The following is a 12,998-nucleotide window of genomic DNA, read 5'->3' on the forward strand; positions in this document are numbered from 1 at the left end:
CAGAAGCATCATCCCGAGCTGTTGTAGGATCAGTGGTATCACCATTGGGGAAAAAAGTAATTGCTCAATTCTATTTATTTGATGCAACCAATTAGAATTACAGACGCATATCAGCACTCCAACATCCCCTCAATGATAAACTGCCTGCAGCTGGGAGTCCCAAGTCCCACATCTTTCCCCTGGTGCATTTAGAGCATCTATCATCTTGCGTGGCTATGTAGATGTTTTTGCTAATGCCACTGCTCTGCGGGCCTCCAGAGAAAGAGAATGTAGCTCAAGAGTCAAGAAGCACAGAAGTCAGCCAAATACCTTCGGGTAACTAGAGGGGAAACAAACAGGTTACAACACAAGGTAATTGAAGTATGTAATTTTTCTATTTTAAGCTTTTTTTCCATTCAACTTCTCACAAAATCTATCATTAGCTTTTCTGCACTTTCTGAAAATCCTTGTCCTGCAAGAAGAATGTGATATATCCACTATCCCCTAACTCTCTGCAAACAACTGGTTTGAGTGGTTCTCAAGAGAAAGGCTGCTAGAGAACGTGAGGGCCACCCCATCAACAACAGCTTCACTTGGATTGCTGTGGCTGCAGGTTTGAGTAATTCCTGTTGACTACTCGTGAGAGGAACATTAACTAGTCTGTATAAATATTTAGCTACCAAAAGCCAAAATGCTGTGACTGGCCTCTTCCCTTGCCAAAATCACTGCTGAGCATCAGCAGCCTAACTCCACAAGGGGGAATAAGGAGAGTTAAGCAGTGCTTAGGTAAAAGCCTTTTCCTGGAGTTGTGCAACATTTTCCATGGATTTTATTTTTCAGCTGTTTTGTGCACTACAAAAGGCAAGAGACCCAAGAACTAATACGTGCATCCACTCAGGAAAAGGGCTGAGTGTTCTCAGAACAAGCTTCGATTTTCAAGCAATTAAGCTTTCGGATGAGACAATGAAACCCTTAAATCCTGCGCTCACATGCAGCTGCTATCCAATGTCTATCAATTTCAAACACTTTCAGAGGCCATTATATGAGGTTTGGGACTATGCCTGTGCCCAAAATAGCACGCTGGTTTTTACACTGATTACCTTGGATTCTTAAGATGCCTTAAGATACTCCCAGACATTCAGCTGTCAGCAAAGAGAATGATTTGCTAATACCAGAAGGTTTAATTGCTGAGCAGTAACTGATGAGCATTTTTCAACTTCGCTTTACTACCCCCTACCCTCATTATTCAGTCTGGCCTTGATCAGGACAGGAAGGAAGCTCCCGACCCTAATATCTCATCCTTGCACGGCAATATTAGATATTTTAGATCATTGAATCTGAGAGGTAGATGGATAATTCCTTCCCCAAACACGTGTGTTCGGATTAAAAGCTTACTTTGGACTTCAGGCTTTTTTAACTGTTTATCTGTTTGCTCTTAGGTTTATTTTTTACACTTTTTTCCCTAAAAAATATTAATAATTTTGTTTTTCCCTCTTCCATCCATCCAAGTTGCCATCGCTATTACTGTGTTCTACATAAAAGATCACACAGCTACTACACCAGATCCACATACTCCTTTCCTTAATGCTACAGCAAACATGCCCCTTTTCTGCCCCTGTTCTTGCATTGGAGCAGCATTTCCTCAGGTAAGAAGAGGCATTCAGGGAAAAAGAAAGGCATGCTGTTGCGTAAAGGTGAATTTTATTGAAGTGATGGCCACATGAAAAGGGCATCACAGCCCTAGTAATTCTGAAATTACTACACCACCTTTTATCTCTTTATAGATTTGGTTTCAGCTTGGGGTTGTTAACTGCTATCTGGAAGGCTCTTTTGGGAGACATTTTCACAGTAGCAGCAGTAGTGGAACAATCAGTTAAGGAAGAAGTGGTGCACCAGGTGAAGCCACTCATGACAGTTTTAAAGTATTTTCCTCCCAACAATTTCAGGATACCTGCTTCCAAAGCAGAAAGATGCAGCAAGGAAGATTTAAATTCTTCTCAGTGATGCACTGGGGAAGGCAGAGGTGGGTCAGGAAAGGAAGACAACTCCACTCTCCCCTGTACCACTTCTAATGTGGGTTCCCTCTTGCCCTTACTGAACCCCAAACCCAACTGGTCATATCTATACTTCAGTTTTACAGCTTCTGGTCTTCCAAGTGGAAGATGTTTTGCTTGTTCTATGGAAAACAGAACACAAGGCACATATATAACCCACTTCTAAGTCAAAGCCCACAAATAGTTAAAATGGGGCCACAGTGCCCACAATGTCTGAACTCAGAATCACTCTGCATAGTGACAGTAGGGTCTCATTTATTAAGCTGTGCCCTGCTGTTGGGAAGCTAGGGCTGAAAGCAGGCAGATAGGAGTAAAAATCGGTCCAAAGCTCAAACTCTTTGGGTAGGGATTACACTTTCTGGAAAATACCGTAACAACTATGACACTGTGAAGAAAGGCAAAAAATAGAACCAGAAAGCAAAGCCAGCACAGTGCTCTTCCAACAAAGAGCACCACAGCACATCGAGCAGCAGCAGTAATTACAACTTTGAAGCATAGCTGTGATTTACTTTCAAAAAGCAATGCTGTACATCACAAATACATGACAGAAAAACTTCATTATGCAAAATAATCCTGCTTCTGGTCCACATTCTTCTACACCACTTAATGCAAGCGCATATTAAACCTTGGTAAGTTTGTTTGCAGAGTTTATTGCCACAAAGGTTAAATTCTAGCAGTCTTAGCATTCAAACACAGTTTAGTAGCAGTTATTAAAATAGTTTTATATTAAGACTTTAATCTTCCATTGTACAAAAAATATATATAGCGATGCAAGAGGTGTCCACTACATTCATCAGTATAATACTTGAATTTTACTAAAATCAGTGAGCATGCAACTCAGACCTGAAAAGTCAATAAGCAACTGGTACTTAGTACAGCCAGTGATATGTTACTTGCATACATTTATTCACAGTTTACAACGATAAATAATCTTCAGTTCCGACATAGGCATTTAAAAAGGAACTTGTCACAGCTTTCCTTAGACAGTTGAGCAGGCATCATGAAGAAGAGACTAAACCAGATCAGCTGCAAACAAAGTCTGAACCAAATGAAAAAAATTTGTACCCCTTTGCTCATGTGCTTCCATTGTTCAAGTCACAGCAGGAGAATGACTTGCACATATTTTTATGCATATTTGAAACCTCCCCTTGCTCTGTTCTAGCATTCTTTTGAGTGACATTAACCAAATTCAGCTGCAAATGGGAGTTAGAATTAAACAACCGAGATCTGGAGCAAATCACAGATGTTGAAGGTATGGTTATTTCAAAAAAGCAAATATGGCTTCATGCTTGCAATCTACATTTACAAACTGCAGATGCCCTATGCTGTCAGTTTTCAGTTTTGTGACCTGAAACAGGATGTTTTCACTGGTAGCACAAACCATAAAGATTCCAGTTAGAGCATATAATAGAAGAAAAAATAAAAAATGGTACTCAAGAGTATGGAAAGAAATTAAAATACCTAAATGAAGTATGTTGGATTTGTCAGTTGTGCACTGAAATATATACAAGTAAAAAAAAAAAATCTAAAAGCTCAGTTACCGAACAGTTTATTCACAGTACATGCTGACTTTCTGTTCTTATATGCAAATACATTTCAGCCCTGAACAAAGCAATATTAAAAGGAATAAGCATCATTTCCTCAGGGCCTCAATTAAGATGGACAGAAAGAAAAGAATACTATTTAGCATTGGTATGTGTAGCAGGGAATGATTCACTGTAAAACTGCACAGAGCGCATACGAGTGGAAAAAAACATTAAAGGACTCCGGTTGGAAGGTAAGCAGGGTACAAAAGCACTTGTAAGCACTTCAGTAATGTACAAATAAATTAAGATAGTGAAAGGCAGTATGGACTAGCAAGGGGAAAAAAGACACAAGCTTAAAAAAAGGTGCTGTGCTAGTAATAGAAGAAAAACTTCTGTTTCAAAGATTTATTTTTCTTGGAAACAAACAAACAAAAACAGAAACATTCTGTTGAAGAGCCTGGAACAGAGATTAAAGTACCTGTCCAAAAGATTTGTGCAAACTATGTGTGCAAACACAGAAGTGACAGAAGGTAACATCTTTGATCATCAGGACATTTAAAAGATACATCTATTGATGATATCTGTCCTTTTCCCTCCAAAGTCACCACTAGGAATCTGATATATGAACTCATAATTCTTCCTTTAGTATCTTCAATAAAACTATGAGTAGCCTTTTAAGTACAGGCATCACTGCAGCAACATAACATTTCTTCCTGGTCTTGAACAGAACCTCAGGTTACAAAGTCATAGCTTAAGCCTTTTCTCCTAAAGCTTCAGCTCACTTATGACTGCTGATGTTGGAATACTATTCCAACACTTCCACAGATGCCACTAATCTCCATTACAGTACCATGCCCCAGATGTGCCAGACATTACGCTTTCTATAGCTTTAGGCACCTTCTAAATTTTGTGGACCACTGCCTTCATATCTTCACTCCAGCTACTGCATAAGAAAAATATAACCAAGACTAAAAATTTAGTCAAAACAGAAAATCCCACTTCTGTTTCCAAGTGATCTTACACCTTGTAAGCATCACCAGAAAGGAAATAACTATTTTCATTTCTACATGCAGAGAATAGCACGAACCGTATAGATTAGTGAGCTGACAAAAATATGTGAAAGAAACTGTAAACAATTCAAAACGCTTTACATCTGAAATCTAGTTATTCCAGTTACTATTAGATCAAGTTTTAAATCAATATCAGAAGACCTGGCACAGATTTGCCAAATTCTGTGTCAAGCAATTTACAGTTAATTTGTCACTTCTCATTATACTTCTGATCATCAGCTCTAACAAGAGGTACACTGCTGTCAAACAGCACAGGACAGCCTTTCAGAGCTACCAAAGCTTCTTCCTTAGAAAAAGCTAAAAAGCTGAAAACAGAGAAATCTTAAAGTAGAACAACCCATTGGTGTTGTAGCACTGAACTGTGTTTTTTTGTTTTGCAATGGTGGAATGTGTTTAAAGCTTCAGTATTTCCACTGTCTCATCGAAGTCCTGACCAACTGTGAAGGTACGAAGCCCAGCCAGAGGGCCTTGAGGTACTCTCTTCCTCACCTGAAGGAGAAGAAAAACATACTGTGAACTAAATTTAGTGTGCTAAACATTACATCATTTGGAAAACTGATCTTGACACCCTCCTCCCCTACGTCAGTTTTCAAATGCTGTCCTTGTAAACTTGCTGAAGAGGTAACATATACTTATTTTCATGTTGCCAAAAACGTGTTCAAGGACTTTAATCACAAAGTGCACTTAAAATAACCACTTTATCATCTTCAGAAAAATCCGGCTCATTATAGTGCCAGAACACTGAAATGCTATAGGCTTAACTGAAGTCATACATTTCCAAATGTGGAGATTATCATGGAATGCATGATAATGTCACTTTTCATGTTCAGTGTTTTTGTTCAATAGTTTTAAGTGTTCATACATACACATGGTACTTACTCTATTATTTTAAAATAATTTGTAAGTATGTGTCAGTTGCTAATGATGTGCTAAAGCTACATGTTGATTTTGAGAAGATACAAACAATACCTTAAAAAGGAGTTTTAAGGGGACAAACCAGATAATGTTCTGGCTACTTGTCAAATACTGTTATATATCATTACAGCTCTTGGGTTAATGTCTTTAAAAGGCTTAACTCTTCTGCCTTCCTTCCCTAGTTCCAACAGTTCTTAAACAAGAGGCACACTTAGTTGAAGATGTTTTTTAAATTAAAGCTGATTTATTGAAGTGAATATTAGGTCTGCAGTACTGCCTTCAGAGGACCACTTTAATTATCTTTTTAGAACATCTGCCAAGAAAACTATTAACCTATGGGAACCTCTATTTTAAGGTTACTTTGACAGAAATCTTTAATCCTACTCAAAATATTGAGCACATTACATTTTTATAGCTTACTATCACCTTTCTAAAGTGTGTCAGAAGTAATTAAAATTTAAGTATACATGTAACTATGTTTTCAAGTATTTATTTGTTTTATGAAAACTGAATAGTAGATTCCCAAAAGACTAGCATGACTTTATTTTAGCTCACAGGCATTATGCTACTAAACTTGCTGCTAAACTTTGTTTTTCCTTAAAGGTCTACATAAAAGACAGCACAGAATTCCAGTTGCCTTCAGTTCCATTTCTCCTTTTTTTTTTGTGACAATGTTTTGAATCTCACTTACCTTGGGCAATTGCAACCAGCTTTCCTTTCTCTTCAGGACTGAGCTGCAACATGGTGTCTATTACTGGCAGCAGCCTTTCTCTCTCACTTCCCGATTTTAGAAATATAAACTGCAACAGAACGTTCTTCAGATATTCCAGATTAGCTACAGACTTTTCTCTCTCCTGATTTCGTTCCAGTCTTCTTATTTCACTCTTAAGAAGCTGCACATGAGGAAAAAGACCACACAATATTGTTTGCATCACAGAAAAACAATTGAACAATGGTACTTTGAAGAGCTAAAACGCAAATTATTCAGCTTGCTTCAGAAAGGACAATGTGTGCGTAGCAACGTTCTGGACAACAACCCAATGAAGCTTGAACAGGTGATAATTTTGTCCAGAAGTAAGTTTTTATTGATCAAAAGTAATTATTCTAGTAAAATATATTCAATAATTATGAGATATTATTCAATTTCAGTGGTAAAGAGTTGAGAAGTTAGAAAACCTGGATCAGAGTTACGAAATAATTTATAAAAGAAAAGTTACATTTAGAGTACGTTAACTTTAAAAATGTTTTTAGAAAAATTCCAGGAGGTACAATCAAATCAAACCAGATTCTATTAATATGTTTAGAGAGATGCATATATCTTCTTTTAACTTAGGACAGTTGGAAAGGGATTACAGGAAGAAAAACTACTGTTTTCCTCAGAATTTAGTGTTTTTAGCTAAAAGAAAACAGTAAAGGCACTTTACTAGACACTAAACTTCTAAAATCTGACTTTTTTTTAAAACTTCCCCTCCATCCCAAATAAGAGAAACTGGAAAATAAAATGTTCACTTTAGAAGCACTAATTTCTTTTGTGGAATAAAGCCCTTCCCAAAATTAAGTTTTGCATCACTGAATTTCCATAGACTGGGATTTTCTGAAAGATGTTTGGTGTTAAATATTTGGTCTACAAAATAGACCATAGAAATTAGAGCTGTCCCCACATTCACTGCACATCTGCTAACCTTTATTTGTTCCATTAGGATCGCATTGGTTGCTTCTGATTCACGAAGTAATTCATTCAAGTGATCAGCACTCTTCGTTGTTGTGTTTAATTTTTGAATCAGTTCATCCTTGCTGAGCTCTGTTTGCCACTGAGATGGTTCTGCGATGAATTGGAAAAGAAATTGGAAAAGAAAACTGAGAAAGAAGGAAAAGGCATGTGCGCCTACTTTAGGCTAACTTAACATTAGGACTTCATTAACACAGGAAATGAAATCCATGCAAATTCAAGCTGCCAAATTAATAGCCATCACTTCTGCTGCTGCATGCTCATTTTGCAACCTATTTTTGTATACATAAATTTCTTAGAGGACTGACAAATCAGTTCTAAGTACATCAGGATATACGGTTTTAATTTAGCCCTTGTTTTCCACCCTTATATGGAGATTTTTCAACATTTCTCCATACGGTATTCAGTAGACTTTTCAAAACACAACTAGATGCTACTATATTTATTCTTCTACTTTTTCTACTCTTTTGTTTTCTACTGTTCTTCGCACTGGCTTTCGTTTTCCTGAAAAAAATATGAAACTATGTGTTCATCTTTATCAGAACAGGAATTATCTTTTCATTAAGGAGAGTTATTTCACTTAATTGTCTCAAGCAAATACTAGTCCAGAACACAGTGCTGAACTACTCTGATTTATTCAACCATCCTTTTTCCCTTTAGGAAGTTACGGATACAGTGTTTAAATTGCTAAATAATGTCACAAGTTTTTGTTGTTAGTCTTTACTGAAGGAAAAGACTCATACAGAACTTCAGGACAGGGTATACTCAGTGGCACTAATTAGACTTGCATATTGCACCTATGAGCCTGAGAACAAAATATTTTTGTTTATTTTGAGGGTGCAAATTTCTTCAGCTTACATGGGCAAATGCTTCCAAAAACCATGCATTCAACCTACCAGGCTTTGTTTCTGGGGAGTTCAGAAGCTGTTCCAAGGATGGAATGTAAGTACCAGCAGAAGACACGGACTCTGTGTCTGTAGTTTCCATACCCTCTCCCTCTTCCCTGGCTACAGCATGCACATCAAGAACAGGGAGGTCAATGTTTCGCCGTTCTCTTGAGTTCTTTGTTGCTGGATTTGAAACAGCTGGACCTGAAAGATACTTACTGATGATTGTCATCAAAATGAAATTGGTTGGGTTACTTCACAAGCACACTAATTCTGGATTAGGAAGCAGTACATAAAGTACAGCCTTAAAAGCCAGATATAAGCATGACATTTTAAACAGAAAATACAGCCTTTCACCTCAAAATGACCATTTCAGTCAAAGCCTGTTTCTAAATCCAAACTTGATTAGCAGTGTTCACTTCAGTGCCTATGAAACCTTAATGCAACATCCTTGAATATGTTGTAGCTATGACAAGAATGCCAAATGTTTTTAATGCAAAACAGTATTAGCTTTTCTTTCAAGTAGTCCTGTGGGTGGTGTAAATTAGTTTTAGTACTTTGTGTGCTATTGTGCTGCTTCAGTACAATCAGTTACTGCACTACAGGTAAATAACATATGGAAAGACCAACTTCTTAAGTTGTTACTGCTTCCTGACAAATACCTGACTACATCTGAATTAGTAACTGCACAGATAAAAAATAGCGCTTGAGCTTGAACAGAGTAAAGTTTTAAATTAGAAAAGGGGTCAAATAGCAAGTATACAAATAACAAATATTGTTAAAACTCCTTTCAATATGCTTTTCTGCAGCTATACCCCTCATTCTGGAGGCAGAAGTCCACTAACCTCTCTAAAACCTGAGACAAACTGATAGGTAGAGCACCAAATATTTACAAAGTGATTTCCCTCCATCTGTCTCAATATATATGCTGCATAAAACAAGTGATATTTATTTTGAAGGTAGAGTAATAACTTGTCCTTTACTCAGTATCAGTGGACTGATACGGCTTACTGCAAGTTTTCCATAGTAAGTTTCTGCTGTATTGTAGAACCACACACTATAGCTTTGTTTCAGGTACACACTCAAGTACAGGAAATATAAGTAATGCCCCAGAAGTGTGTAACCCAGGAAAACCTGGTTTTATGACCAGAAGTTACCTCTAGTGCTTGGTTCACTCTTGAGCTGGAAGAGCTGAGCTTCTACCCTGGAGAGTTGCTGCTGAAGTGTCTCTACTGTCTTCCTGTGCTCTTCTTGCAGATTCCTGACTTGATCTCTGAAATTGTTCCGGAGAGCTTCATTCTGGGCTGTCAGCTGACTCAAAGCTTGGGTATGCTCTGTTTTCATGACCATGTTCTCAGATTGTATTGTGCAGAGCCTGAAAACAGCATACACACAAAATGTGAGGAACAAACACCAAAATACTTGTTTTTTTACATTTAAAGTTTTTTTTTTTTTTAGCTTAAATTCAACTCTAAAATTGCAACACAACTATTTATATCCTCATGCAAGGCACATTATTTACATTGTATTTCTTTTAACATTTACCAAACACTCAAACAGAACTTCTGAAAACATACATTTCTATGATAAATGTTTTTTTTTTTTTTAAACTTCAGAACTCAGTGAAAAAGTGGGTAGGATAACCATTCTTGGAAAGAAATATCAGCATTTTTTGCATCAATTGTACTCAATTTGGCAGCACTCCACAAGCAAGACAAAATTGTCACAAGCAATTAAACGAGTGCATGTATGGAATGACTAAGCATAGGACTTGCCCTTATAAGCATACAAACTTAAATTTAGCCAGAGAAGCAAAGAGCTAGTCTTTCTGGGTACGAAAGAAACCTACTGGTTTCCAGAGAAATGCAAAACGGTATAATTCAGTTGATTACAATGAATCATCACATGGCTATCAGGAACAGAAAACAGTACAAAGATAACGACAAAGTCAAGAATTCCTAAGCCTAAGCTGTAACTTGTAACGAGTATCTCATGTGAGTTTTTTGAACCCTAAAAATAAAGAGAAGGCACAGAAAGACATTTCAGAGCTCAAGTAGGTCCTCATGTCATTTCTCAAGAAGCAATGCACATTAAACAGACTCCTTACATTTTGAAAGAAAGCTTGTGGCAAATAGGGACTTGGAAAAAGTACTTCCTGTAAGGAAGGCACTTCGTGGTGGATATTTTATCATGGAAATTCCTATGGAAATAGTTGGCATTTAACCACAGTATTTTTCCAATAAGAAACAAATGCATAAAATGTAGCTGAGCAGTCAAACAGAAATGTAGTGTTGAGCTTTGGACTCAGCAAATAGTCAGCAAATTAACATTTTTTTAAGCATGTTGAATTTTTAAAATCTGGCATTTAATGAGTAGAAAGCTTGCAAAGATCTCATTCTCATCAGCTACTGCTTCATTTTCACTGCTGAAACCTCTGAAGGCTGACAAAAAGTAGCAAACTATCCTTTTGAAAATTCCTTTAACTTTCTCTACAGCTACACCCTTTCTTTGAGAAGTATTGTTTGAAGCCAGTTGCCTGCCCAGTCCTTTAGGTTTACACAAAGTAAAGTGTCTCTATCTAGTCATCAGCAGACCCTACTTTTCACGGAGTTCTGCCTCTTTTGCAACTGTCTCTTGCAGCATCTTATTGTGTCTTTCCAGCAGGGTGTCATGTTCAGACTGCAACGCCTGGAAATCAGCTGTATTTAGCTGTAAATTATGCTGAACATCTTGTAGCTTAACTTTAAGTTGATCTATCACCATTTCCAACTGTTCTCTGCAAGGGGGAAAAAAAGAAAATGTATGTTTAGAAAGTTATATCATCTCAGAACCTATATTATATGCACAGCATTTAATGTAGCTGATCTGAATTAGTTTATTCCATATTTGAAATAACTACAGCACTCTGACCATAATCATCTTAGAATGTGACCACAGCAGAAGTGATTAGGAAAGTTCTGATCATGTTTTAATATAGGTGCAAACTGGTTTATCACATCCCATCTGAACTGCTGGGAATGTACCTTCTGGGGTAGAAGGTGTGACTGCTACCACTTTCTGCTTCAATCCAGTTTGAAGGAACAAGAGAGAAAAATACCTGGCATGCAGACACAAGAAAGAACTTCTACTTAAAAGTAGAAGAGGGCTGTTTGCTTAGTAAATGCATATCAATTCAGTGAGACTGAATAAAGTGGACAGTAATCTTCTCCAACCACCTCCTAAGAGACTGGCAAAGGAGTAGAAAGCAGCATTAATCCAAATAAGATATATTTCTGACCAAGAGAATTTATCAAAATCAGATATACCAGTAGAAGTAAGTCTTTTTATGTGTTTACATATTGTTACTTTCATTATTTTATGAATTGCATATCCCATTAACCCCTAGAGTTAATACTTGTAAATCATTCCTTTGAAAATTGTCTGTTTATTATTACTTGTCCACTTTAATAAATGACCCTCCTCCATGAGCTTCCCAAACAGGAGACAGAAATGCAGCTCTTGCAATTTGCTTGCTTCAAAGAAGTAGATGCATTAAACAAACAAACCAGACAACCAAAAAAGACCAAGTCCTCTAAAAAAACACAAGTCTCCCTCTGGTGGATTGTCAGCAGCAATTTTATGTGCTGTTTTAAGATCTGTATCAGAAACAACTTACATCTTATACAAAAACACCCAGTCTGTCTCCAAGGTCAGCCATCAACTGGTTCTAAAATAACTTACAGAAACAGATCTATTTTCAATGAGATTCATACACATTCTGAAGTGAACCTGAATTTACATGGCTCACAACTATATTTAAATGATCTCCAGGGAACTTTATGCAGTGTAATTTTTTTCAAGTCTCTCCATATATAATAGCTGATAAGACAACAGCCTAAATCTGCTGGAATTGATGACTGAATTGGCAGCCAGAGCTTCACCTACAGTAAACCATTCCTTCCTGAAAAAGGATCAAAGTCAGCTCAGATGAGCAGTATCAATCTGGTGTTAACTTCTTAGTTGGTGCATTGCTTCAATGCTTTACATCAGAGAAAACGTTTCAAATTTACACAAGTGACACTGGTCTATTTCTGCTTATGAGAACCATGAAAATCTAATACTATACATTTCCTCCCAACTGAAAAAGCAGGTAACCTGGAGAATAAATATATTAGAGATGAATCAAGGGATTAGAAACTAGCATAGTACTACTGAGAGCTGAGACATGGTTCAAAAATTGATCTTTTTTCTGTTCAGATAGGGAGAGCCAGTTAGAAAGTCAAAAAGTTAAAAAAAAAGTTGAGTTAAATAGCTCTATTTCTATACACTTTTTTTCCCACTTTTTGGTCAGTCACTAGCACAGTAATTCAAGTACCAGTATTTTTCTGTACACAAAAGTTTTGGTTTTACCTTTCTTGTTTGGCTCCCTCAGTTTCTGTCTGAGAAGCAGATTTATTCTTTTGCTGTTTTAGAACATTGTGAACACGAACTTTGTAGCTCTCAAATTCAGATGTAACAGATTCCTGTTCAGCCTATGACAGAAGATAAATTCTTAGTAAGTCATGCAATTGCCTACGCTCACCTATGTGCTCTAAAATGAAATGCATCTTGAGCTGAAAAAAAAAGTAAAATGAACCACCAGCAGCATTTTCTTCTGAATGGATAATTAAAACAGGAGTATTGCAACAGATTGTGTTTTTCTTTAGATCTTAATTGAATGATATTATCGATCTTGAAACTTAAGAACAAGAAGCTACTGATATTCAAAATTATTTTTTTATAATATTTATTCTGATTCAACATTTATATACTATTAATATATTTATGTATTATATATTTATATACATTCTGATATTAAA

General features: G+C 36.7%; 1 protein-coding gene across 3 annotated transcripts in view; it reads right to left on the reverse strand.

Moving 5' to 3' along the window:
- Positions 1 to 215: 215 nt before the first annotated feature.
- GCC2 (GRIP and coiled-coil domain containing 2) overlaps positions 216 to 12,998 on the reverse strand; it is a 29,163-nt gene continuing 16,380 nt past the window's right edge. The window contains exons 17-23 of one of the 3 annotated variants that reach the window (XM_082762028.1): positions 12,550 to 12,671; positions 10,760 to 10,936; positions 9,318 to 9,535; positions 8,170 to 8,364; positions 7,227 to 7,366; positions 6,236 to 6,437; positions 216 to 5,118 (exon numbers count right to left, since the gene is read on the reverse strand). In XM_082762028.1, coding sequence (XP_082618154.1) covers positions 5,048 to 5,118; positions 6,236 to 6,437; positions 7,227 to 7,366; positions 8,170 to 8,364; positions 9,318 to 9,535; positions 10,760 to 10,936; positions 12,550 to 12,671 — 1,125 coding nt within the window. In that variant the 3' untranslated portion in view covers positions 216 to 5,047. Of the gene's footprint in view, positions 5,119 to 6,235; positions 6,438 to 7,226; positions 7,367 to 8,169; positions 8,379 to 9,317; positions 9,536 to 10,759; positions 10,937 to 12,549; positions 12,672 to 12,998 lie in introns of those variants that run through there. The other 2 variants (XR_014317631.1, XM_082762029.1) reach the window with 2 other exon arrangements.

The sequence above is a fragment of the Aythya marila genome (genome assembly GCF_965140915.1).
Source record: "Aythya marila genome assembly, chromosome: 1".
NCBI lineage: Eukaryota > Metazoa > Chordata > Aves > Anseriformes > Anatidae > Aythya > Aythya marila.